The sequence below is a fragment of the Temnothorax nylanderi genome, unplaced genomic scaffold (genome assembly GCF_030848795.1).
Source record: "Temnothorax nylanderi isolate EJ_2023f unplaced genomic scaffold, tnyl_v1.0 TNYL_tig0049_pilon, whole genome shotgun sequence".
Taxonomy (NCBI): Eukaryota; Metazoa; Arthropoda; class Insecta; order Hymenoptera; family Formicidae; genus Temnothorax; species Temnothorax nylanderi.
Window position 1 is genome coordinate 517,652 of NW_027249111.1, and position 27,044 is coordinate 544,695.

General features: G+C 39.5%; 4 protein-coding genes, 1 long non-coding RNA gene and 1 pseudogene across 10 annotated transcripts in view; 5 read left to right on the forward strand and 1 right to left on the reverse strand.

The window, feature by feature from the left end:
* Pxb (putative Hedgehog signaling attenuator pxb) overlaps positions 1-7,611 on the forward strand; it is a 326,305-nt gene extending 318,694 nt beyond the window's left edge. For all 3 annotated transcript variants that reach the window (XM_071706092.1, XM_071706093.1, XM_071706091.1), the window contains one exon: positions 329-7,611. In XM_071706092.1, coding sequence (XP_071562193.1) covers positions 329-978 — 650 coding nt within the window. In that variant the 3' untranslated portion in view covers positions 979-7,611. The remainder of the gene's footprint in view (positions 1-328) is intronic.
* A 404-nt stretch (positions 7,612-8,015) lies between these two features.
* On the reverse strand, positions 8,016-25,842 carry LOC139772429 (uncharacterized). 2 transcript variants are annotated; one of them, XR_011718126.1, is made up of 5 exons: positions 25,139-25,842; positions 12,338-12,556; positions 11,995-12,167; positions 8,397-11,817; positions 8,016-8,316 (listed from the first exon to the last, which is right to left on the reverse strand). It is a non-coding gene; the product is annotated as an uncharacterized lncRNA (long non-coding RNA). The 2 variants fall into 2 exon arrangements; XR_011718125.1 differs by lacking the exon at positions 25,139-25,842 and having other exon boundaries at positions 12,338-12,617.
* On the forward strand, positions 11,640-15,898 carry LOC139772405 (uncharacterized). Of its 3 annotated transcripts, XM_071706087.1 has the most exons (6): positions 11,640-11,957; positions 12,039-12,185; positions 12,611-12,706; positions 12,777-12,847; positions 13,381-14,443; positions 14,581-14,692. In XM_071706087.1, exons 1-5 carry the CDS (start codon positions 11,640-11,642, stop codon positions 14,420-14,422), a joined length of 1,674 nt encoding a protein of 557 aa, XP_071562188.1. In that variant the 3' UTR covers positions 14,423-14,443; positions 14,581-14,692. The 3 variants fall into 3 exon arrangements, with proteins under 3 accessions (XP_071562188.1, XP_071562185.1, XP_071562186.1); XM_071706084.1 differs by lacking the exon at positions 13,381-14,443 and having other exon boundaries at positions 14,581-15,898; XM_071706085.1 differs by having other exon boundaries at positions 13,381-14,655.
* LOC139772414 (uncharacterized) lies at positions 15,987-16,847 on the forward strand. Its single transcript, XM_071706104.1, has one exon. It carries the CDS (start codon positions 15,987-15,989, stop codon positions 16,845-16,847), a length of 861 nt encoding a protein of 286 aa, XP_071562205.1.
* Positions 17,340-18,058, forward strand: LOC139772418 (AP-1 complex subunit mu-1 pseudogene; annotated as a pseudogene).
* On the forward strand, positions 18,301-21,224 carry LOC139772413 (uncharacterized). The gene is made up of 2 exons (XM_071706103.1): positions 18,301-18,441; positions 18,742-21,224. Exon 2 carries the CDS (start codon positions 18,809-18,811, stop codon positions 19,766-19,768), a length of 960 nt encoding a protein of 319 aa, XP_071562204.1. The 5' UTR covers positions 18,301-18,441; positions 18,742-18,808; the 3' UTR covers positions 19,769-21,224.
* Positions 25,843-27,044: the final 1,202 nt, after the last annotated feature.

Here is a 27,044-nt window from a genome sequence, read left to right on the forward strand (position 1 = left end):
TCGAGCGATAACATTTTTAGACTAGGGATTCGTTAAGACCTGTCGCAATATATCTATTTATACATTCTTTTACCTACTTCTTGATGAAACCGAATCGAATTTGATAAACTTGAATCGAAACTTCCCGGATGTAATGCACTTCTCTATATTGAAGTAATCTCTCTTCCTGTTATCCTCGTTTCCCTATCTCGATCTTCCCACCTCAATTTTCTATTTTGATTTCCTACCTCGATTTCCTAACTCCGCGTTAACTTTTCAACTTCGTTATAGCATTCTACGTATATAAACGCGTCTCTGAGTTCCTACTGACTCAAGTCTCTGGTTTCAGGCGTGGCCGGTGCTCGAACAGGCACCGGCAGCACTCAACGTCAGCAGTCCGTCCCGTCGGTGGCGCACAGGTTACCGTACTTCGTGCCGCCCTTGCCGGCCGCGCAGCCACCGCGACTCGAGGAGAACCCCTACGAGAGTGTGCCAGTACTGGGCCCTCTTCATCGTTACTCCAGCCAGAACAGGAGCGGCAAGGAGCGTTCGCGCAACGGCAAGTCCGGCAACGACAAGTACAAGTATCTATCGTCGCAGCAGCCATACGGTGCGGACTACTACGGTCTGCAGAATCAGTCTGATGTCACGACGCCGCTCTACACCCAGGTGGGCGGCGAGTACTCGGACACGTACTCGCAGCCGACCGATCGGCTGTTCGGCGACGACAAATACAGCCAGCCAGTGTATTACACGAACTCGACCCGAGACTCGGCGTGCGATCAGGTAACCAATGCCGGCCGATTGTATCAGGGCCAGCCCGATAGCAGTTTCGGCAGTGACAGCGGTTACAGCCACCACACGTCCGGCACCACCGGCACCACCGGCACGACCGGTACCAGCGGCACCCGCGGCAGTAATTCCCGGACAAATCACCGTAGGGACAAGCAACGTAACTCCCATCACTCGCATCATTCCGCGGACTACATCGTGTCCTAATGGAGGACCGATCGCGACGTCTCTGAGGGTTCTCTTGGAGATGTGTTCTCTCCTCTGAGAAAAGAGAGAAAGGCAAAAAGACAAAAGACCTTATTTCTGTCACTTTGTTGTCACGATGGAATGATGGCAACTATCGAGCGTGCTCTTTAACGGAGAGAATGGCTGATGCCGATTCGGCTGTGCTAAACTGCTGTATTTTGATACTTCGACGTCCACAGTTAAGAGTCAATAAAGGTATTCTTATCGCTTCGGCGAATCAAGTCGCGACGATCGTATTGAACGACTCGATCGTCGAAGCGACGAGGAGACCCCCGCGAGCAAGTGACGATTCGGACTTGACGAGAAAAACAGTGATCTCTTAGTGATTTATACATATAATCGACACACAAGACTATCTAACAAATTTATTTGTAATTTAATGAGACTCAGGCTGGTACCAAAGGACGTTAACAATTACTTTTACCTTTTTAGTCCAATCCTTTGTAATTTATATACGTAGAGGGAGAGCATTAACCGCGGAACGAGCTAACTTCGTCCTCGTCGTGATGTCGTCGCCCGCAAATCGTGCGACTACCAATCGCGAAGAGCTATGAAGAAGCACCGAAATCACCCTAAGCGATCAATCCCATCGCTCTTTCAAGCAATTAGCAGTTTTGTAAACTGACAAACGTGCGAAATATTCGAAATTAAAACCCGTCGGATCAAAAACTCGTAGATTTGTTTATTCTAAAATATAAGATGAAATTTGATCCAGACTTAATCCAAAGTCTAAGATGTCAAGGGTGTGGTATTTCTAGGCTAAATAACGAAGTTGTGTGTTTAAAATGAACAGTGCAAATTGCGAAATAAGCGGGTCTCGATTACGGGTGTTTCGCCCTAGATTAACGATCCACTGCCAGTCCTATCCTAAACGGTCGGACGTGTTCAGCCGACCGGCAAATTTCGTACAAACTTTGATACGATGAAACGTATAATTTTTGTCCCGCCCTCGGAGAAGCGGATCCGATCGCACATTACACGATAGGGAACGTTAGACAGTACTACGCGGTTATCTAGTCCGATAATAATCACTTTCCGTACCAATGACGCTTTAGGGAGTCTCGCAATGGGATGCGAAGCGACTCATGCATGCTGATGATAGTCTTGAAATGTAGTAAACACACGCACGGTAGACTAACGCAGAGTCCTCAAATTATCCGTCAGCAGGAAAGCAGAACAATGTATGTATGTTGGAATCTGATCAACCAATTAAATTACTCGATAAAAGCATTGTGTTGTTTTCTATCATCCTTAAAAAAGATTTCTTATTTAAGGAAGACAAAAACAATTTATTTATATAATGTCTTGTTATGTGTGATGGGCTATAATATAATATACATATATCTAAAGTAATATTTTGGATTACAATAAATACATTCCCTAGTCTTTCAAATTTGCAAAAAATGTCGCACGATTCCAACATAATAAAACACCTCACGATTATCGAAACAGAGAATTATCCGACCAAGTAAAATAAAATCGATTTAATCTTTTTTAAACGTGAAATTTTCTTTTCTGCTATTGTTTAGTTCTATGTAGTAGAATAAATCGACGCGAGAATATACACGAAATAAATCGCAACCGAATTGTTTTAATCAGATTCCAACGTGCATAATACGATTTCGAGGACCGTAGACACCACACGTATCATTAATATCATCGCTATACTGCCACTAAATGCACGTACATATTCGCACTTTCACGGCCGAAAATTTTTAGGCGCGCGCGCGCGAGCCTTTTATTTTTGTAATCCCATCGCCGAAGCGTAAAACTATAAAGCTCGCTCGATAAGAAGGGAGCATGAGAAATTTTATTCCCGAGAAAATGTACCCTTTCTTGCTCTGAAAAAGCTTTCCGATGAAGCACAATTCACGGGGTACACCTCATATCGTTCATTCCGGAATCGAAAGCTTCTGACCGTAAAAAACCCTCTTTCCCAATCCAGCAATAATGCTTTCTCGATCACAAATCGCGTTTTCCCGAAACAGAAGCCAGAAGCGAGGCACCGTGAACACGCCAATAAAGTCTCGATGTTGTTAATAACGTAACGGAGGCCGTGTGTTAGGAAATTCATGAGCTGCAATTGCGGCACGCTCGCAACCCCCGCCCCATTCTGAATTGCCATTCTAGCGAACGCCAGACAAAGACTCGGCCGAACAACTCCGCGAATGGCCCAAATTACCCGCGTCCATTATTAAACACATTATTATCGGCGATCGGGTCAAGCCTTTATGAACAATCCTTGATCGGTAGTCGCACGTGGATGATTCGCGGGTTCGCGGATCACGGTAAACCGACATTGATTTGTTCCTCAGGATGTTACTTCGTCCCGTAATCGACAAATGCAAAATAATTTCGGATTGGCATTGTAACTTTGTCCAAAGAACGAAACGCCTTGAAAGAATCACAGTGAATGAAGCTAGTCACGTACACACTAGACAAATTGACAAATATTGTGATGTAGAAATATCGACATGCTCTTTTTACGTCGGAACGAAGTGACACCACCGGAGGTGCAAGATAGTTCAAGCTTTTGGTACACTGCGAGATAGACCAAAGCGAGAGCGAGACGCGAGAGAGTGAGAGGGAAAATTTTCGTGTTAGGATGTACAGACGCACGTTAGTACCGTATGAATAGCGCTATCTCTTATATACATACCGCATGTAAGAAAGTAAACGGTAATCGGTGAGCAGTGTATATAGAGAACCGGGAGGAAAGGTGGTCCCCCCGTGTGTAGCATAGCTGTACCATAACGATATCGTTACCGAAATCTTTTCCCGTGCGCGTATAAGAACGAGAAAAAAAGATTGAAATTTAATATATATATATATATATAAAAGAAGCTATGTATAGAGGGAGAGGCGCGAAAGAAGAGATTATAAATACGAATATAATTTTTAAATTATTTGTATGGCAGGCGCGCGCGTCGCGACCATGGCGACGAAGATCGGAAAAGGAGGAAAATTCATTGTATCTTTCCTTTTCGGAGCAAGAGGGATGGGTTGCAAGAAGTAGATACCGAAAGAAGGCTCCTGAAGCCTTCTCGGACGTCGCAAACCTCACTCTCGCTCCTCAAAATAGTGCACGCTCTCTTTTTAGACGCGCCTAGACGCGAATACCTCAACACACAAAGAAATAATCGCTCTGTTGTAAATATAATTTTATATGTACGAGTCGGCGAGATTATACGGTGGTTTGCGCGATCGACGGCAACGAGGCCGGTTCAGGGTTGACGCGAACATTAAAGCTTTAGCCTTAGAGCCCAAAATGACGATATCATTGAAAATGTAAACGTAGCCCTCGTTTAATCAAACGTGGTTCTCACTTTATTTCTTTATCATTAAATCGTTAAATTATTTGAAAATACAACAACCAGTGACGAAGATGTTGATTATTATTGCAATTATTATTGCACCAGGTCACTCGACTCGTTAAAACACATTTACGCTTGAAATCTCCAATACTTTCATTGCCATTAATTTAGGAGAATGAATATTTAGAGCCTGGCTGTTCAAAAATTTTATATAAAGTGAGGACGTTATTGGCAATTTTGAATTTTCCACGTTAAAATGTTTCCACGTTTAAAATCCTTGTGATGCAGCGTTGAAACGGTATGCCATTTAATGATAACTCACACAAGTCGAAAGTCACGCGGCGCAACAGCTATCTGCGTTTTTATACAGAAAAATCGATACACGCGAGTTTTCATTATATTCGGATAGGAATTTGTTGATCGCGCAACGCTGCCGTTAATGTTACGCCAATCTGACGCTCCCGAAAGTTGTGCTCTCGATTGTCGATCTTAAATTATCCTAGATGATACAATGTAGCACCAGCAATAATGTACAATTATAACTTGAAATGTCCTTCAGTCCTTTTAATATTATTATATCTTGAATGAATTGTGCGCAGCGTATTTTCGCACCTTCGTCAGCCTAAGGATAATTAAAATAGTTCATTACTTTATCGCACATTATTTTCTTGCATTCTTCCGTCTTAACAAATTGCAAAAGATTTTGACAAACAAGCTAAATTAGTTGAGAAAGTGCGTAATAATCAAATAATTCTGTACTGATTTAATTTAAAGCGACGAAAAGTTATTTCTTTCGCCGATCTTCGACTTTCTTGCGACGAACTACGAGCAGCTCACCAGTATTAATTAATTAATGAGTTAATGAATCGTACCGAAGCAACTTTGCAAATTGCATTGCTGAGCTCATTCGGGGCCCTTCGAACGCGAAGAAAAGCTCTCTGAACCAGAAGCGAAATTTCTGATTAGCTAATTAGCACGATTTCTTAAATTAGACTAAGGCAGCTCTCATCGTTCCTCAGGAAGTGTATACTCGAATAAAATAATATTAATTGCGAGAGCATGACTGGCTGGAGCGCGAGAGCGAAGGTGGAAGAATGAAGGTGTACAGTGTGTACTTATTATGACGAGACACGCATGATCAAAAAGAAACACTGCATACAATCAAAGTGCTCGCATGACGCGAAAGTATCAGGCGATTCGAAGATCAAGAGGGATCGGAAGAAATGCGAGGGAAAGAGAAAACGAGAGGCGGATCGAGTTACACGCTTTTGTATCTTATTGCGTCCATGTTAATTGAATGTTTCGCGATGTTGTTTTATCTTTTTTCTTTTGTGCATAGCTTGTATGATACGTACAACGGAAATCTAAGTTATTCTTGTTCTTATTTTTAATTGGGGGAAACTCGGAAACCCCGAGCGCGGGATCTTCGTTACGAGGATCAACACGATTAATCGTTGCATATCGAGTGTAGCGGGCGAATGAGCGAAGTGCAAAACGAATCATGCGTGATCCGAACGTACGCAGATACTGATAACAGGATAACAGGGATGCGAGAAGTTGACGCGTTCGTCAACTATTTCTGATCTAACATTCGATTCGTGCACTTGCAAAATGTCTGACATCGATTATCTGGAATTAAACTCTCCGAGGCGTAAAATTCGTTTAAGATTAATTGAAAAATAAATTCTCTTAATTATTCATACAAAATTTGACTTAACAAGTATGTAAATCGATAACGTGTACTTCAATATTGAATGATCAATACCTGTAATGTTTCCTTTAAATTTGTACACAAATTGCAGAATCAAGCATGAGTCGTTTAGCGTATGCGTCGAAGTATTTTATTTGTAAAATCGTCGTCTTTCGTTCGCCATCACGATACTTTATTGTTATTCCGTACCATGTGCGCGAGGATAGCGAGCTCTTTAGCTCCAAAATGCGAGTGAGAAAGAGAGAGAGAATGAGAAAGAAGGGAGAGGATTAAAGGAAAAAAAGAGACGAGAGAAAAGAGAGAAATAAAGAAGAGAATGCACGTACGAAAGTTAGAAATAGAGAACGTTTCCTTACCTTTCGAACGCGTGTACGAGTCGCGAGATTATTATTATTTATTGTTGCGTTCTATGAGGGGACGGGGGATCATTTTCCCCCGTCACTCGTCCTCAGCAGCCCCCCTACCCCCCAGTTTTGGTAACGTCGTTTTTTAGCGGCGGTTTTAGCGCTGTAGACAGAACAGAGGACACAATAACATAGGCACTAGAATACCTCGAGAGGAGGTAACAAGTAGCATCTCTTTGAAAGTTAGCTCGCACGGGCGTTCCGCCCTTTCGTCATGCCGGGGACGCTCAGAAGAGACGACAATCGACGTTCTAGCGCGTTTAGCGTTAAGATGCGATCCTTCTGGATTTTATTTCAAGATCTCTTTCGTGTCGAGACACTCTCCAATTTAGGAAAATAAGAATTATACAATTGTATTTTGTGTTAAATATATATACAGAGTCCTCTCTTTGCCTCTGGTCTCATTAGATTTCCATTTAAATAGCGCGTAACAGCATACCAAGCGTGACTGTCTGATTCTCATCTTCCAGCGATACACCGAACGCGATCTTTATATGTTAAAGGAATAAATTCGAGAATTCAGTTACGACTTATTTAACGCGTAAGCAATTCTGGGATAATCCGATCTGAAATTTATCTGCTCGACACGGAAGTCGCGGTTAAAAGTGACCGCATTGAGAGCGCTAAAAGTGAGCGCGCACGTTCGTTTTACCACATCTCGTTTCGACGTGGATTAAATCTCCGCTTGGTCCGATTTAACTTCGCCAACAATTCAGCTCGAATTACTAGTCGAGGGTTAACGCGAGCGACCTGGTCAACGCGAGACCCTGTCGGTGAAGTTCGATCGAACTACGGTAATCCAATCGGTACGCGGGTATTCGGTATCAATAGCGCTGAGCGTCCCAAGTTCTACCGCCCCGGATGAATCGAGAGGTCGATACTTGACGAAGGAGATCCTCGAGGAAAACCCTCGCGAAAGATTGGCCCTCGAACTCGGCGGCGGCGACGAAAAGGCGGAACACTAGCTCGCAGAACAGGGTAACTAGCTCTAACACCTATCTCTTACGTCAGCTAAGGAAGAAGAAAGCTCTGTCACACTCGTTCACGTCACGGTATCACACCGTCACGGCCTGGCATTTTTAATCAGGAAATGTCGGCCGAGGCGGCAATCTCGAGACACTATCACACACCTTCGTACTAATAAACGATTTACTATTCGATTTCATTGCGACGTCTATCATTATTTTCACCCGATCATAACTGCACCCTTGCGACGAATTCATATCCTAATGAATATTTCATCAATTTCCAATTTATTCGAACTCCCCAAAAGTATCTGCTTTGTTTATACAAAAACTTATATACTGATTAAGAAAGTACTATTCGATTCATTATTCATCATTACATATTCATTGTCAATGTATTGATTTAAAAAGTACTATTCGATTCATTATTCATCATTACATATTCATTGTCAATGCTTTGAGACACTTTGAGGCACTTTCGAAAAATAGATCAGTGTTAAATATTTTATTTTCATCTTAATGTTATTAAAACTGCCTAATATCTATGTATTATTTCGTGTTTTGCAAAAATCTGTCGAGGAAAATAATTTATAAATTATAACTATATAATTAGAAATATAATTAAAGTATAATTTAATTATACAAATTTATTGCACATTATGGATTTTATATATTGCATGTTGTAAGGACATTTCATAGATCATTTTTTGGTAATATTTTATGTGCAAGCTTATTACAACGATCTATATATGTATATTTCTCATTATCATGGTGATAAAAGCCGGCTCATAGATCGTCGAACGGAATAATAACACAGGTAAGTTAATAAAAAATAGATAAGTTAATAAATTAAACAACGCTTGACTCACCAATACCGGCACCGCGGCGAACGCAAGAACGTTGCGCTGTAAAATAAAGATTGTTTTTTTTTAATACATCTTTTTTTTAAATACATCTTTTTTTAAATGAGTTATAAATTGCTTACCTCGCGGTTATTTCGCGTCGACCGAGCCTCCCGAGCCTCCCAAACTTCCTCGTCTCCTCTCATTCCTCCACAGTAGATTTTTCACGAGAATCTCAGTATCGCAGGGATCTTCAAATCAAATAAATTAAAATCGAGGTTTCAAAATCCGCTAATTTAAAAAAATTCTATTAGTCAATAACTTACTGGTTACTCCTGCTGCCATTATAAACGACATTACTGTTGCTGCGGCACTCATACGCATACGTGCGCTCGCGCAAAACTCGGTTAATCACGATCGCGCTAATTACTGAAAATTGTGAAACGACGGTCGCGCGGCATTTTACACACGGCACTCCCGACGTTAATCGCACGCGACGCGCACACTTAGTTACGACGCGACGCGATAAAGGAATAACGCGGAAAAGGACGCGAGACGACGAGCGACGTTCGGCGACGCGACTTTCAGCGCAACGTATGAAGCCAAGATGGCGAGGAGCATTTATAAATTGCGCGGCGAACTTCACGCGGCAGCCGCGGCCAGCCACGGACCGACTGCCCCTAGCTGCACTTTCGTGCACCTTCCGTGCGCTTCGACTGGAAAGCAATTAACGTACGCTTATGCTTGTTAGGGCGGCTATTATCTTAATGAGCAAATATATGAAACAGAACCGGGAATATGCATCCGCAGAATGAGATACCGAAAAATATGGTCGCCGCTCGTGACCGATTGCTCGATTCTACTTTATAACCGAAACATTCTAAAGTAGCGTTCGTTACTAATAAACAATTTACTATTCGATCTTATTGCGACGAATCTATTATTATTCTCACCCGATCATAACTCCGCACCCTTGCGATGAATTCATACTAACGAATATTTCACCGATTTCTAATTTATTCTAACTCGCGCGAATTAGAAGAACGAAATAGGAACGCTGGCCGACCATGGCTGACAACTTTGATGCCGAAAATACGATGAAGTCAAATTAATGACTGATTTAATGTCTAACGAAAAATAATGCCCGAAAATAATGTCCAAATGAGATTATTGATTACATGAAATTGCACTCGTAATACATTTCGAATATTTTAAACTCGTAAAAAGCAAGCATTTTGGCAAACAATCGATGCGCGTATCGCGACTGACTTTCCGCTACTTGACTCGCGTATTACTCCGTGCCTTCAATCGAAAATGGCGGACGAACGCAATTAAATCGATGAAAAATTCCAAGCGAGACTCGAATTAAATATTTCGGGAAAAAATTAATTATTTCTTGCAGCCCGAATTAATTTCGATGAATATAAGCTATCGTCACATAGTTCGTGCCTCTCGTCACGTGAACTAGTTTTAGCTCAAAGTTCAAAATAATATATGATTATACATAATTCTGCTCGATTAAGAGGGCAAGTTTGATGGAGATATCGGATGTACGCATCCAAATACATTCAGTCCAATGAAAAACAATAAGCGCGAATCCCCGATACTCGTAGCCCGTAGGTTACAATTACAAAATTGTTGCCCTCGTCAAACGAATGTACGACCATTTACCATTTGTACGTGAATTTCCGATATTTATCGAATTTGCATGTTACCAACGCCGCATGTTTCTGCGAACTCGTACACTGAATCCGGTATATATCCGATTTAATTACATGACTGCGGGTGCTCTTAAATCGCGGTCATTACATCGAATCGCACGCGCGCGCGTCATTCGCGAACGCGTGCAAATATGAAATCCGGTTGTTTGATCGGTCAATAAAACGTATCGCGCCGGCTGGGATATCGTGTTTTTCTCCCCTTCTCTTTTACCCCTTTGTCCCACGATACATCGTTCGTTAATAATTAAACGCGGTGACGAGGAGAACATTGTTTTAATCCTCTCATTACGCCCACAAGGACAGTGATCACCGCCGACCGCGGTCATTCATTGACAGACAAATCAATTGCGAGAGACAGAGAGAGAGAGAGAGGGGAGGGAGGCATTATCGAGTTTCCGAAGGGTGCGAAATGGAAATAATAATATTTCGATAACATTCACACAAGCCTGTGCCAGCCTGAATTCACATTTACATAATGAGCTTGGCACGAGCCTTTTCCGAACGACAATGATAAATACAAATCCAATAAATGGAGAAGGGATGAAAGGGCGCAAGAACTTCGGTTTCACATTTCACAAATTAACGTCGCTCCGAATTATAATGCTCGCGTCTCAAATTTAACAAACGAGTGCAAATATTAACCGGACTACAAAATCACCTGTTCTTTTTATAATATATATAGAGTATTCAAGTAAAATTTTTCAAGCATTACATCGAGAAAAAGAAGCATACAGGCGAATAATAATTTCTTTTTTTTCGAATTAAAAGTCAGTAACGAAACAGAGAAAGAATATAGTTTCAAAAATGTATACACTTTTTTAAACCTAGAGGAACTTTCTTTTAATGAGCCTATATGAATAACATTATGCAATTAATGCATTCGCAAGGATTATTTTATCGCGCATGACTCGTCAATTTTTGCGTATTTTGCTAATATAAAGCGGTTGAACTATATTCAGTAATTAATTACTTAAGCGGAAGACATATTTTTTTAAGTATTATAACAATAAAATTTGATCTCTGTGTAAAATCGCATCGAACGTCATGCATTAATTCACTGTATGTCACATAACATAAGCAAAACCTGTAATATTATCACAAGTTATCACGACAGATAATTCCTATGAGATTATATATTAGCTGAGCTATTATATTAATTAAGTTAAAAGAAAGATAAATTATTTTTTAAGAAATGTCTTTTTTGGAGTCTTACGTTACTTTAGATTATTTCACTTAATTCTATAATCTTAATCATCCTAAAGCATTCTAATCAAATAGAGCTAATCACACAAAGAAGGTACATCTTCAAGTAAAGGCATCCAACCCTTTCAGGAAAGTTTAAACCTGCGCGCGTTCCCAAACCCAACCAATCTGGACGACTTCCATCGACCATATGATCACGTTCCATCCAAGCGGGAGATCCAGCAAGGTCGCTTCGGATGCGTACGCATCCGGCGTTCTATGCCATTTTAAAGCTTCGACCATTCTTCAGTCAACCATCGAGCGCATGCGAACGCTGGCTAAAGACAGGAGCAAGCGGAAGCTTGCTCCAACGTCGTCCTCCAACGTCTAACGTCTTATAATCAAAGGTGTCTTGCATGCAACGTGCGCAGCGAGTGAATTAGTTGATAGCGTGCTGGACACGTGGTCGTCTTCTTCGTCGGCATGGAGACTAGCGACTCGATGCCGCCAGAAATGGAGTCACCCGGCGAGGACATTATGCTGATCGAGACAGTGAAGAGTATAGTGACGCGTGGAGAGCGCAACGAGTCGGAGGGAACCGACGAGGATTTCTTCTTGATGTCGCAGGACCAGTCAGTGCAATATCCCGAGGGAACGGTATCTGCAACAGAGGTAACGTTAGCGTGGATGCACCTCTGCAGGATATGCGCTAACGCGAGCGATCACATGATACCCATCTTCGAGGGCGACGGAGCGGAGCATGACTTGTCCAGCAAAATAATCAAGTACTTGCCGATACACGTGTGTACAGTAAACGCCGAAATTTCAGTTCAAGTACCTCGGTGAACGACGCGTTGGTCATCTTCTGATTGCTTTTTACAGGTATCCGAAAGCGACACTCTGCCGTTGCAACTGTGCGAGAATTGCGCCAACATCCTGATAGCCTGGCACCAGTTGCGCGAGGGATGTCTGAACGCGGAGATAAAGCTGCTGGAAATGCAGGATACGCAACTGCGAAATAAGCAGCAGGTAAACAAATGCATGATGGTGAGGTTAAGGAATCTCTGTTTAATATTACGAAGAAAATTAGCGAGTCAGCTATGTTCCTATTGCATTCTGAGATCTCAAATAAAACATGATAACATGTATAAGATAAAGAGGATTTATATTGCCATATTTACCTTTTCAGAGTTTAAGTATTTAACTCTCAAGTCCCTCTCTTTGTTATCGCATCGTATTCATCAAGCTTCTTTAATCCATTAATCCTGATTACTTTTATATCCTAGAAAATGTGTTTCTCTGGACGCGCTTTGTCTTATTCCATTCTCCTGCATCCTCTCTCATACTCGCGTTTCTTTTTACAATCCTTTGTCTCCTCATTCATCTCTCTCTCTCTCTCTCTCTCTGTAAGTATACAATATTCTAATTATATATTCTTTACAAATGTTTTGCAGTATTACAACCCTACTTCTTTGGACAATTTAGAAGTTACTACGCCGATGCTTACGACAGCCAGCACGACCATTGAGTCTAATATTACAAACCCACTGGTAAGTACGATAAAACTATAAGAAATAATCCTTTTACATTAAGAAATTTAATTGAAACTCCTTATTGCAGCCAAATCAACAGGACGATGACAAAAACGAAGCGTGTGATTCAGAAAAAATAATGATTAATAAATCCAACAGGTAATGATTTCGTATTTTCATAATTTGTTAATTATACAAAAAGCACAAAGTTCTCTATCTCTGTCTCTCTTGCTACCTGTTCTCCGTTTATATGATCCGTCTGCTCATGATCGCCGTATTTCTAGCATGTACATAATAGAATATTAGAATATAATGAAAATAGAATAAGTGCCACATGTAGAACTTGTTAAACATTTCCCGTGTATCTCACGAAAAGATGGAAACTGTTCGACATTGAATACACACGAGCAATCGTGACACGCGTCGTAACGAAATGTGAAACTCTCGCTAAGCCATTAAAAAAAAGAACGATTTACTGACGTTGGGTACGCCAAGAAAATTTTTGCGACAGCTTAACGAAAGATTTCGAGCAAAGCGAAAGGGAATGCGCCGGAACAGCCCCGGGATGGTTGACTTTAACGATTACCTCGAAAACTGAGCGGCTGTGATAACCGAAACTCGAAATCGCAATTGTCCGCTGCGTCGTGCCGCGCAATCACGAAACCTGGAGTCAAGTTTCGGCTATTTTGCAGGTCGTGCGGCGTCCGGACACCGTTTAGAGTGTCCCCGGACACGCCGAAAGCATTTTGGAAGCCATACAGGAAACGATGCCAGTCGAGAATGCGCAACCTGACAAAGCCGAGCGCAACGGCCGAGGATTCCGACTCGGTCTGGATTGCCGTCATGGACACGATGCACGATCAACCGTCTACCGTGTCTGAGCAGCTGGAGAGTAACGATCAGTCAGTCGAACCGAAGGAAGAGTATGTCGCGACGCAGCGCTCTGTAAAAAATTCCGACTGCGACGAGGATAGCGACGAGCTTCGGACGATCACTGTCGCACGCGAGGAGAAGAAAAGCGAGAGAGATCAGACCTTGAATGACGATTCGACACATTTGGTACTTGACGATGAAAAGGACAGTAAAGAACTGTGCGAGATTCTTGGAAACGCGTCGCACAGAGAGGAGACGTTCCGATGCGTCGAGTGCGGTAGATGTTTCAAGCTAAAGGACTCGTATTTGCGACACATGAGGATCCACAAGGACGAGCGGCCGTTCACCTGCCACGTGTGCGGCAAACAGTTCCGCGACTCCGGCGGGCTGACCAGGCATCTCAAGGACGTGCACGCGAAGCTGAAGAACTTCACGTGCGACCTGTGCAAGAGATCGTTCGCGTCCAAGGCGACGCGGGAGGATCACCGGCGCACCCACACCGGCGAACGGCCGTACGTCTGCGACTCGTGCGGGAAGACCTTCAAGTCCAAGGCGTCCCTGTATATCCACAGCAAGCTGCACACCGACGTGTTTCCGCACGCGTGCTCGTACTGCAACAAGCGGTTTCGCCGGCGACAGGAGGTGCTGGCACACGTAACCACGCACACCGGCGAGAAGAATCACGGGTGCGACGTGTGCGAGAGGAAGTTTCGGGTCAAGTCTGAACTGGCGCGGCACAGACTCATCCATTCTGAGAACAAGCCGTTCGTCTGCGTCAAGTGCGGTCTCGCTTTCCGGCAGAAGCGCTACCTGAACAATCATCTCAAGAGCCGGCACAAGGAATCTCTGCGAGCGTCCTAACGATAAGGGGCATTATTAACGGTAGAAATTTACGCCGAACGCGCAACATCGTCCTCCCCTTCTCTGTTTCTCTCCTTCTCTGTATAGATACGGTCCTTCGTCATCGACCTACCAGCGACGAAACCGACTCAAACCTGCCGCCTTTGTTGTTTTTCCAGGTGCGAGCTGACAAAGGAGAGATCTTTCGTGACATACCGCTCCTCGTATAGCGCTGCACTGTGGACGAATAACGTCACGATAAAGTACGAAAGCATTCCAACGAGAAGCACGACGCTGATTGCAGAAAACGTTAAAGAAATTTTAGAAAGAGAGACACGTGATTCGTCGGATAACCGCAACGCAGTAAAATACGACGAAAAAATAGACTCGAACGTCTCAAGATATCAAGAAAAAAATAAATTGACAGTTCTACAGTCAACGAGTAACTCTGTAAAGAACTATACTTGCGATAACTGCCAACGTGTTTTCAAAAGAAAGCACCATCTAATACGCCATATGACAGGCTGTAAACATCACGATTCAGCCAACGAAGAAGATTTGTCAAGAACACGCACTAAGGTAACAGAAAAGAAAAAGAAGACAGATGACAGTATGAGAAAAGAAAAGAACCGGTTGATGGAAAATATTAAGAGCGCAAGCGACAACGAAGAACCTTACCTTTCATCAGTAAAATTATTGGGAAAACGATCCAGAATTTATCCATGCGGCTATTGTAAGCACATTGCGGAGAAGAGGAAACTGTTAAAAGCCCATCTGGCGGAGGTACATCCCGAGGTCGCGAAGAGGAATCGGAAGTCCTTCGTAGCCACGGAGACAGTGATGCGTGCCCGAATGGAACATGACGGTAAAGTGTACTACCATTGCAACGAGTGCGGCAAGAACTTAAATTCGCCGTACACCTTCTACTGGCACCTGCGCATCCACACGGGCGAACGGTTGTTTACCTGCCACCTCTGTGGCAAGCGATTCCGCGTGAATCAAGGTTTGGCACGGCACCTGAAGGAGACCCACGCCGGCATCAAGAACGTGCCATGCGATCTGTGCGGCCGTATGTTCTCGACACGGCGCAACGTCGAGGACCACAGGCGCATCCACACGGGCGAGCGGCCGTACGTCTGCAACGTCTGCGGCAAAACGTTCAAGCAAAAGGCCTCTCTCTTCGTGCACAATCGCACGCACACGGACGTGTTCCCGTTCAAGTGCAGCTACTGCGGCCAGACCTTCCGCACGCGGCCGCCGCTGATGTTGCACATCACCAAGCACACCGGCGAGAAGCCGCACGCGTGCGACGTGTGCGGCCGTCGCTTTCGTATCAAATACGAGCTGAAGCGACACCGACTGATCCATTCCGACGAGAAACCCTGGCGCTGCACCGACTGCAACCTCTCGTTCCGCCAGAAGCGCTACTTAGTTAATCATAAGAAACTCAACCACGAGCCGCCACGCAATTCGGCCGTCCCCCAAGTAACGGGCTGACTCTCTTTTCAGATGGACGCGTCGAGTGTCGAAAGACGAATCGGAGAGACGCGCACGAGTCAGCTCGCCAAGGAATGAGCAGTCCGATATGGAAGGACACATTAATGTCGAGAAAGCTCGATCAACGGTATCTAGCGAGAAATATCTTGCATCAACGCGTCTTGGCGATTTTGAAGAAAAGTTAGAAAGAGACCATTCGGCAGATTCTCATCCCAACTCTGAGCAAACGCAGAAGTCTCAAGAAAAATCTACGATGAACTCTCAAGGATGTACGGAACGATCGAAAAGATTATCGAAACAACATGCCGAATTAACTTGCTCGAGGACGATGGTGGAGAAGAAATGCACCCCTTACAAGTGTGAGGAGTGCGGGAAGGTCCTTTCCACGTCGTACAATCTGCTAGTTCATCGCAACATTCATGCTGGCGTGCGACCCTACATCTGTTCCATTTGCGACAAGAGCTTCCGATCGACGTCCGGTTTGAACAGGCATGTGCGGTACGTCCACGACGGTGTTAAAAATTTCGCCTGCGACGTTTGCGGGCGTCATCTCGCCTCGAGAGCGTCGAGGGACGAGCACAGACGCACTCACTCCGGCGAGAGACCCCACGTGTGCGAGACCTGCGGCAAGTCCTTCAAGCAGAAGGCGTCCCTGCACGTGCACCGACTCTACCATTCCCAGGTCCTGCCGCATCGCTGTGTTCTATGCGACCGCGGTTTCAGGAGGAAGCAGGAATTGGATAAACACGCATCCTGGCACTCCGATCGAAAGCCGTACGCCTGCGATATTTGCGACGAGCGTTTCCGCAGCAAAGGTTGCGTCACTCGTCATCGGCGCACTCATACCAATCAGCGCTTGCACATTTGCGCGATTTGCGGCGCCAGATTCGCTCAGGAGCGATATCTGAAGAGACACTGTGGCAGTTTACACACAGCTGTATGCACGTAAACATGAAACATCGAATTTGTTTGTCTCTGGATGTGTCCGGACGAATGTAGTCATGGAACGTTTGCCGATCGTTAAACTCGATGCCACTAAATTCGACTAGTATGTTTGAACAAATCTATGTGCGATCCGCGAGAATTGCAAATATTCGATCGAATTAAATCATAAATACAGAAGATGGCAAAAATGATGAAGACAAAATCAGAAACAAGAAATCCATGATAGAATCAATTTTTGCAAATCATACAAGAGCATGTATCCACGTGGAGAGACTATTGTAAATATGTTCCTAAAACCAAAGAAACACATGAATTTGAATTTATTGTTCAAAGGCTTACGACTGGTTAAAACATTGCGTGAGAAAGAATGATGATGAGAAATACTACTGTCCACATTGTAGCAAACATTTCTTGAGATGGAATGGAAGATCTTATATTGTCATTGCATATACACGTAAAACCGTTTTTGTGCAAAATTTGAAAAATATAGTTTGATAAGAAATGATTGTTGAGACTCAACTTGAAATGATATCCACAAACATTCTCAAAACGTCAGCAATATATATTTTGGATGTTAAGGGCAAGGTGCTGATCTCGCGGAACTACCGCGGCAACATCGAGACCGGTGTCATAGAGAAGTTCATGCCGCTGGTGATGGAGCGCGAGGAGGGCAATCTTACGCCCATCATTCAGACCCCGGAATGTACATACGCTTATATAAAATATAACAATCTGTATATCGTGTCGACTACCAAAAAGAACGCAAACATATCCCTAGTATTTGTATTTCTGCACAAAGTGGTGCACGTCATACAGGAGTATTTCAAGGAGTTGGAGGAGGAGAGTATAAGAGACAACTTTGTCGTTATTTACGAGCTCCTGGACGAGTTACTGGACTTTGGCTATCCTCAGACCACCGACAGCAAGATTCTGCAGGAATATATAACTCAGGAGGGTCACAAGCTGGAGATTCAACCCAGGATCCCTATGGCGGTGACCAACGCTGTCTCGCGGCGCTCGGAGGGCATCAAGTATCGCAAGAACGAGGTCTTTCTCGACGTTATAAAATCCGTGAACCTTCTGGCGAACGCCAACGGCAATGTCTTGAGCTCGGAGATCGTTGGTGCCATAAAGATGAGAGTCTACCTGTCGGGGATGCCGGAATTGAGATTGGGCCTGAACGACAAGGTCCTGTTCGAGTCGACAATTAGATGAAAAACAAAATAAGAAGAACTAAATATCCCTTAATTTTACGGAAAAATCGTTAGCACTGATTTATTTCTATTTTCTGTATCCGTATCGAATGGAAGGGAATCTCATGCATTAAGGAAAATTACGTAAAAATTATTAATACTTCCTTTGAAATTAAAATAAAGTAATTTTAAATTTTAACAAGAATATAGTAGAAACCAAGAAAACAAATAGAGACAAGTAAAGATTGATTAAATGACACTAAAGAGAGAGTACATGGAATGAAGTACATGGAATAACTAAAAAACTAGTGTGATTCTGAAACCTTGGATAAAAAGAGAGATCTTTAATATCTGACATTTCTCGAGTTCGGCAAATAACACCAGCAGAACTGAGCAAAGGAAATTGTAAGTAAATTTCATGAAATTAATCTTACTTTTATTAAAGAAAACTAACAAGTACATATGTTAAACTTTAAAAGATCGAAAATTTTTAATTTTACGCATATTGTTTAGAGACGAAATTTTCTTGCAAACTTTAAGATTTTATAATGTAAATATGTATACGTATGTAACAGACTATATTTACTAAAATATACGTTTCTTAAATATCCTGTGCACAGTATATGATATATAGAAAATATATAATGTGATAACAGAAATATAAACGAATGTTTAATAACAAATGGTTACTTTTTATTTTTACAGATTGAAGAATCAGATCGTCATCCCCGATCGGCTAATCGCCCACAGTTATTCTTGGCAAGCATATAAAATGGTAGAATATAAAAATAAAAATAATCCAATTCAAACTAAAACGTCCAATATAATCGATGGAAATTCGGAGAGTACTTTTTCTTCCGCAGATAATATCGATAACAATAAATTAACCGAACATTTGTCTCCCACAAGTACATCTTGTCAAATATCCCCTTCAAATAAATTGCCAAATGACACAAAGAAAGAAAGTACAGAAGACAAAGGTACTACTCTTGCTAGTCAGACGCGAGCAAGAAGTTACACGAAAAAGACGAAAGCTACATTATATACACAGCAAGAACACGCAGCGGAAGTGAACGAGTCTAATGAATATTTGGAGAAGAGCGTCAAACAGTCCAAGGCCAAAAAGGCTGCCTCCACCAGCCCGGCGATGGTCTGCAAATTTTGTAACAAGAAATTTCGCTCGCGGAAAAGCTACTGGGCCCACATACGCACGCACTCGGACGAGAAATCGTACACGTGCCACGTATGCGGAAAACAATTCGTTCAGAGCGGTAGTCTATATTATCACCTGAAACACGTGCACGATGGCGTGAAGAATCACACCTGCGATATATGCGGCCGCAGCTTCGCCATGAAGACCGCCATGGAGGATCATCGACGTATCCATACCGGTGAACGCCCATACGTGTGTCACACTTGTGGCAAGACGTTCAAAACCAAGGCATCTCTCTACATACACAGCAAGATCCATACAGATGAATTTCCATACCAATGTACCTATTGCGCCAAAAGGTTTCGCTGGAGACAGCAGATGCTTGGTCACCTGACAGTACATACGGGTGAGAAAAATCATATGTGCGACATATGTGGCAAGGGTTTCGGCGTGAAGAACGACCTGACCAGGCACAAACGTGTTCATTCCGAGGAGAAGCCGTACAAGTGTCAGCAATGCGGCGTCAATTTCGGCCAGAAACGTTATCTCAAAAGTCACGAACGCTTAAAGTTACACTGAGGAAAAAAATTTGTTGAAAAACACACAAAATGTGTTTCATCCAACTAAAATATTTAGTCCAATACGTTCAACTAAACAAAAATTAGTTGGTTAAACTAAACATTAGTTGAATTAACTAATTCTTCATTAAAATATTTTGATGGTTTAAATATACCTTTTTTAGTGCAACTTAATAATTGTTAAATCAATCATTGGATCAATAATTATACAAGTTTAGTCCGTACAACCAATTTTTTTCTCAGTGTAGGGACGTGTAGAAGTTCAAATCAAATTGAGTCCGATTAGTCTTGTCGAGCTGAGTTGGAGTAAATAAAAAATGGATAATACAAATCGGATAATACAAATGTTCCTAATATTAAAAAATTTAAACTGTTCGAAAAAATGATAATTCCAATGATATTCGCGCAAACATATTTGAGATACTTACAGGGTAGTCTGTTATTGATGTTACAATTAGAAAGATAATAATTCTAAATGGAAAAATATATAATCGAATTACATTATAAAGTAGCATCTTTTTTTATATAAAGCTTTGCTTTGGAAAAATAAGTATTATTCTGTTTTAAATTTATTATTTTTCAATAATAATATGCCATAATAATAATTATATAAATAATTAATACTTGTAATTATTAATCAGTCATAAATTCTAATTGTAATTAGAAATTAATAATTATGATTATTTGTCAAATAATTATTATTTTTTCTTTTTTATAAATAATAATTATACAAATTAATCTTTAATATTCTGAATTTTTAAATCTAATATTTGGAAAAAGCATTCGTATATGAACTTTTCAGCATATTTTTCTTCATGTAGAATTATCCTTCTTCTATTTGTATCTATAAATAACGGAGGATGTAATATAATGTAGCATATGTGAATAGGTTTCTTGTAATATATTATTTCTAAACATGCGCTAATGATATAACGCGAAGCAAGAATGTAATATATGAGGATATTTTGAAATTTCACACATACTGTCAGTAAGTCGAAAATATATTTTTATCGTAAATAAACGCGAGACTTTTGGACATATGACAACTGTATTGTATTAATTTCATTGAAAACTAATGTTTTAGAAATTATTCTGAAATAGAATATTATTTTATTTCAAACTATTCTGAAATAGAATATTATTTATACTGATGCTAAGTTTTATATTACAGTCACTTTATGTATTATGCATATGATTGTAGAATAAATCAATTCCATGACTTATTGTGATATTTTAAAATAGATCTTTCTTCGTAATTACTATTAAATAAGTCGTAATAGATAAGTGCGTATATTACATATAAAATAAAAAAAAGATTCCTACTATATAAAACTTTGTAAATGAAAAGTGATCGAAGAACAGAAGTTTATGATTAATTTTTATTAAAAACCAGTACACTTCAAACATTTTTTTACATTACCATCATGTCTACTTCTTAATAAAATATTAAAAAAGAATTGCGTTTTATTTAGACTCTTTATATAACTTGTGGGGGCCGCATGTGCCTCTATCAAGATGCCACCACACTAATTAATTAACCGCACGCGGGCAAAATACGCTTTCTCTTAAATATATAAACAAATTCGACTCATTTTCATCAAATTCATCTCAGACACAAGGAAAAACCATGCTATGAAATGGCGTAAAAAAACTATTCTAAAATTTATGGCATTATAGAAACAACGAAGTAAAAGGAAATAAATATTTTTTTTATCAAATAACAGGAGAGATATACTGCAAAAATTTCAACAATGCTATACATGTATAAACATAATACAGAAATTCTTGGTTTGTTTTTAAATGTGTCCGGACGAGGAATAGAACGTTTGCCGATCGTTAAACTGGATACCGTAGACGATATTTTCGATTAGTACGTCGATTACACGCGCAGCAACGATACTGTGTGTAATTGTGAAATATCTCGTTAATCATAAAAATCAATCATAAAAAAGTTATAAAAAGCGAACTCGTAACAGCTTCGATGGATAACACGTGTCTCTATATATGAACCTTTATCTACGGAGTATCGAAAAAGGCCAAAGATCGAACAGAAGCTCGACGAGTGAAGAAAAGGAAAAAGGAAAGTCAATTGCCAAACCCTCTATCGAATTGCCGAGAAATTCAAAACCATACGTTTGCATATTAGAGACGCGTGCCTTTAACTCGAATTGAAACATCAAAGAGACGCCGCGCCGCTAAGATGTCAATGTATCAAGGCTGCATCCATTCTATCGAGAAACTGCAATACGACTTAAAACCATACGGCTGTGATTTACGAGTCTCCAACCCGATTCAATTGAACGATCATGTTTTCGCGAATCACGCGGAAGTCACAGCTCTCAAATGCTGTCATTGCTCGAAGATCTTCGCCGATGAGAAATCGCTTAAGAATCATATTCAAACGAAGCACAAGTTACAATATTGTCGCTGTTTATTTTGCAGTACACCCTACGAAAATTTTAGACGTTTGAAGACGCTCAGTAAACAATATATGTGTCCATACTGTCACAAATGTTTTTACAGATGGAAAGATTTAAGTGTTCATATGAGCGTACACGAGAAGCTAATGAGATGCAAAATATGTGGGAAGAAGTTCAGCACAAAATGGTTGATGCGGCAGCATTTGATCGATAAACATTCAGAGGAGGAATGCGATTGGTCACCAAGTCATTGTTCTACAGATATAAGAAATCAAGGAGCAGCAAACAGGTAAGGACAATCTCACAGAAAGTATTCTCTCCGATATTCTTTATATCAGTATTGTTAAAAGATGTGCGGATATATCATTGATGTTTATTGATCAATTTCTTGCATTATATCCAGACATTATATATAGGAAATATATTACACAGTAGTGAGAATGCGTAACAAAGGAATGTTTGATAATAAACGTGTTATTTTCTATTTTCGCAGATTGCAGAACCAGATCCACTAATGAACAACCACCTAGCTATTCTCGAGGAACATACAATATACTCTCTCATAGGAAATCGCATGAATAAAATGAATTTTATCTGGACATCCAATATAAAGACTTCGAAAAATTTTTACTTTTTTGTCGATTTATCGTTAGAAATAACACTTCTAACGATAAATCGATTGAATGTTTATAGCGCATAAATATATCTCTTAAAACACATTAACGATGTTTAATGACGTTAACACGGCATTAAATAAATAAACAAATTACAGAAGAGAACGTACAAAGGGATAAAGGTTTTTCTCTGCTAGATTGACACGTGCAAATTACACAAGAGACAAAAGATTAATGAATATTTTTGGTGTTCAATATACAAGTTTGTATGCTGTTTGGCTGCTCAAACAGGCTTTGATAATAATATACAATTATATATTAATGAAGTATTCTATGTAATTAATTAATCAATTTCTTATCAGTAATCTTTTGATTTTCAATTGGTAATAATTATTAAATACATACATATTATAATGATTAATCCTAATATTTAATGTAAAATTTAGTAGTTTAAAAATTAAAATCTTGAATTTTAAAACTAAATTTCTTAAAAATAAGAGACATAAAAATCTTTTATTTTACTCTTTTCGATTTGTCATATAGAATTACATCTTGATTGTATCATGAATAACAGAGGATACAAATATAATATGTATGTATAAAAATGAAGTATATTCTTGTTGAGTCTTTTTAAATCTGCACTCCAGCAATAATATGATATAATTTAATTAATGACAATATTTTAAGAGAGCGAATGTTACGAGTATCGGCAATGTTCTTTTATCAGGAACGTGATTGTAAATTAACCAGGAACGATAGTAAATTATTGGACATATACCAACAATAAAGTATCAATTCTATCGAAAAGTAGCATTTTAGGAGATATTACGAAAAAAATTAAATGTATTGATTTATTTACACCAATGCTAAGTTTTATTTTGCAATTATTTTGTATAGAAAAGATCAAACGCATGATATATGATTTTTCGAACTGCAGTGTACCTATGTCTCGATTACTATTAAGCAAAATAGTTATAAGTATTTTAACTTTTATTTTATAATACATTAACTTTTAAACAAAATAAAAAACAGTTCTCAATGTAAAAGTTGTTTCTATAAAAATTGAATAAAAATTTGAAGTTGTGTTTATTGAAGGATAGGTATCCTTCGCAATACCACTATATTAATTTAAATATTAGATATATTTCAGGCAAATGTTGTGTTCTAAATAATATTTAAACTATTAATACTTTTCTGTAGTTCAGAAACAAATTAATAACAACTTTTAATAGATAAATATTTGTTGAAACCAGTCTCGAAGTCGATACGTGAAAAATCCGTGCATAGTCGTGCTTTAATACAGCGAGATTTAATCGCAAATAATGTTAGAACGCGTAAGATCTAAGCATACACACAGGTGGAACCTATTAACATGCTTAGAATATCGTGTAGATGAACATGTTACTTCTGGAACACGGTCAGTTTGAATGGACAATTAGCTATTAGCCAAGTCTACTCAATTAATTAACTAATTATTCATAATAATATCGCGATAATACTTCGCGAATCGATTTTTTTATGCGACACTATTTTATTATACAAATTTATACGAATAACAGATAAAAATTATAAAATATTATTAAAGTATAAATAAATATTTGCGAGAATTATTTCAAGCCTTAAATTTCGACTCGGGTTTTCGATGATTTGTGCTAAAAGTTTGCAAGTGCTATAATTAAAACAATATTGTACGGATCACGATAACTATTTACAAATAAAACACTGCCGTTGCAACACGCGCGATCGCAGTTTCAAGAGGAAGCAGACACTGAATAAATCCTTCCCATTTGTCACGAGATATTTTCGCAATAAGGGCTGGATAATTTGCACAAATATCTATATAATCAAATTAATTAAATCTACCATCTAATTAAATTTATCCAGATATGATATCTATAAAAGCAATACAAAGTTTGCTCGCAATCGTATATATGTATATCTATATATAAACAGGATTTGTTTATTTCTAGATGTGTTTGTGAAAAAGATACAAGAAAAAATTTATACACGTTTCGACCGTTCAAGTTTATTGCAGAGTTCCTTGAGTTTGTCGACCGCACGCGCTTGAGCTTCCTTTTGCAATTTTTTTGTAATTTATTTTCCAAATTAAACTGTAAAATTGACCATTACAGCCCGAGCTTCTATCTAGTATATGTATATATATCACATATACGAACGCTCGCTCATGGAATCAGAGTCGGAAAGGACGGAAATAGGACTCGGAAAGAAATTGAAAAAGCAAAAGATCAGACTAGGAAAAAATCTACGGTAAAATCAGCATTCGCCTATTACGAATGCGACGTTCTGTTTCCAAAAGAAATCTGGATTGAGTATCACCATTCATGGACACAACAACGCTGGTAGATCAGGAGGGCAGAGCGTCCCAGAAGCTTCTGCACTTTATCCATACGATTCGATCCCGGAATATCTGCGGTATATGTAATCTCCAGTTTGTCACAGAGGTGTGTTTGAACGAGCACATGCAAGACCATATCGGAATGACTTACACGTGTGATTGCTGTAAAGTAATCTATGATACTTGGTTAAGTTTCCGAGAACATTGGTTAGTTCATAGGCACATGGTATTCTGTCCTTATTGCTATAAAATGCATACTAATTATTGGAGATTGAGACTACATTGGAGAATGCACGGTAAGAAAATATATCTTTGTCCGTACTGTGGTGAAGAGTTATTTCAGAATAAATGTACTGTATAATGAATCTGCGTTTACTGTTTATACACAGAACCATTTGAGTGCAACGTATGCTACGACACGTTCAAGACATTATCAGATTTGAGGGATCATCACATCTCGCTGCATCGCGAGTTACCATTCGATTTACCGTTTCGTCCAGTTTCAGTGGAAAGAGAAGAATAAAATTACAGGGAATAAATAATATACGAAAGGAGCGTTTATAATTGATTCGTTTCTGTGTTAAATTAATAACATGACTCGTGCTGCTTTAAAATATAACGTAGGTTTTTACTCTCTCTCTCATGACTACTATATTTTGACTACTATATATTATACTCTTGACTATATATCAGACTTATGGCAGTTGATATGTTAAATTTAAAATAGAAACGTATATATAAATATATAAAAATATTATTTATAAATCATGTCATCGATATTATTAAATATATTACGTATATAATATTTATTATAAATTTATTATAAATATTATATATAAATTATGATATTATATGTATATTATGCGTTATATACGTTTTAGTATATAATATTATTTATATATAAATATAAAAAAATTTGTAAATAAAAACTGACTACACATTGCTTTGAGAATAAAAATTTGGAGATTAATTTTTTTAAAGGATAAATAAATTTTAAATATTTTTCACAATATTTTCATCTCCTTATCCCTAATTCAATATTTAAAATGTTCGTGCTTTATTTCGATAATATTTAATCAATTGAAACGTTACGTAATTTACACAATCACATTCGCACACACATATCGATCAGCGATCGCAAATTTGCTTATGAGTTTATATTCACCAATGACATTTGAAGAAGCAATGCAAAGTTGATATACACATAAACAGGACTTGTTGTCCTTTTATCCCTAATGTTTAAATATACAAAAATATGTTTAAAGATACGAGAAGAAAATCGTACACATTCTGTGCAGGTCAAATTCAATATCACAAAGTTCTTCGAGTCCATCAACTACACGCGCTGTAATATTGTGCTTGTCGATGTGCGATTTCATCATTTTGCAATTTAAATTGCAAAATTAAATATTACCTGAGATTCTAACACGTATCTGTCACATACACGAACGCCCTGTCACCCAAGAGAGTCGAAAAGAATAGAAATAGCCTGTCGTAAAAAGGATCGAGAAATAAGAGGCCAAGGAATTTGAGACAAATCTACCTTTCACCAGTGACGTTATTTTTTTCTAAAAGGAATTTGCACCAAAACCGTCTGTTATGGGTGCCATTTTAACAAGAAATAGAGAGAGCAGAATATATTCCAGACTTCTGCGTTCTATCCTCATGATTCGGAGCCGGAACATTTGCAGCAAATGTAACATTCATTTTAAGACAAAGATGCGTTTGGACGAGCACATGCAAAGATACCATGCTGATGCAACTTACACGTGCAATCATTGTAATTTAATCTGCGAGACTTGGCGAACATTCCAGGAACACATTTATGTATATCACAACGACATGGTATTTTGTTCTTATTGCTATAAAGCGTATAGCGATTATTCG

Coding starts and splice junctions, on each gene's coding strand:
- LOC139772405 (XM_071706084.1), top strand. CDS start 11,640: ATGGAGACTAGCGACTCGATGCCGCCAGAAATGGAGTCACCCGGCGAG. Junction 11,958..12,038: donor TCAAGTACTTGCCGATACAC/GTGTGTACAGTA, acceptor TGCTTTTTACAG/GTATCCGAAAGCGACACTCT. Junction 12,707..12,776: donor CTAATATTACAAACCCACTG/GTAAGTACGATA, acceptor TCCTTATTGCAG/CCAAATCAACAGGACGATGA.
- LOC139772414 (XM_071706104.1), top strand. CDS start 15,987: ATGGAAGGACACATTAATGTCGAGAAAGCTCGATCAACGGTATCTAGC.
- LOC139772413 (XM_071706103.1), top strand. CDS start 18,809: ATGGTAGAATATAAAAATAAAAATAATCCAATTCAAACTAAAACGTCC.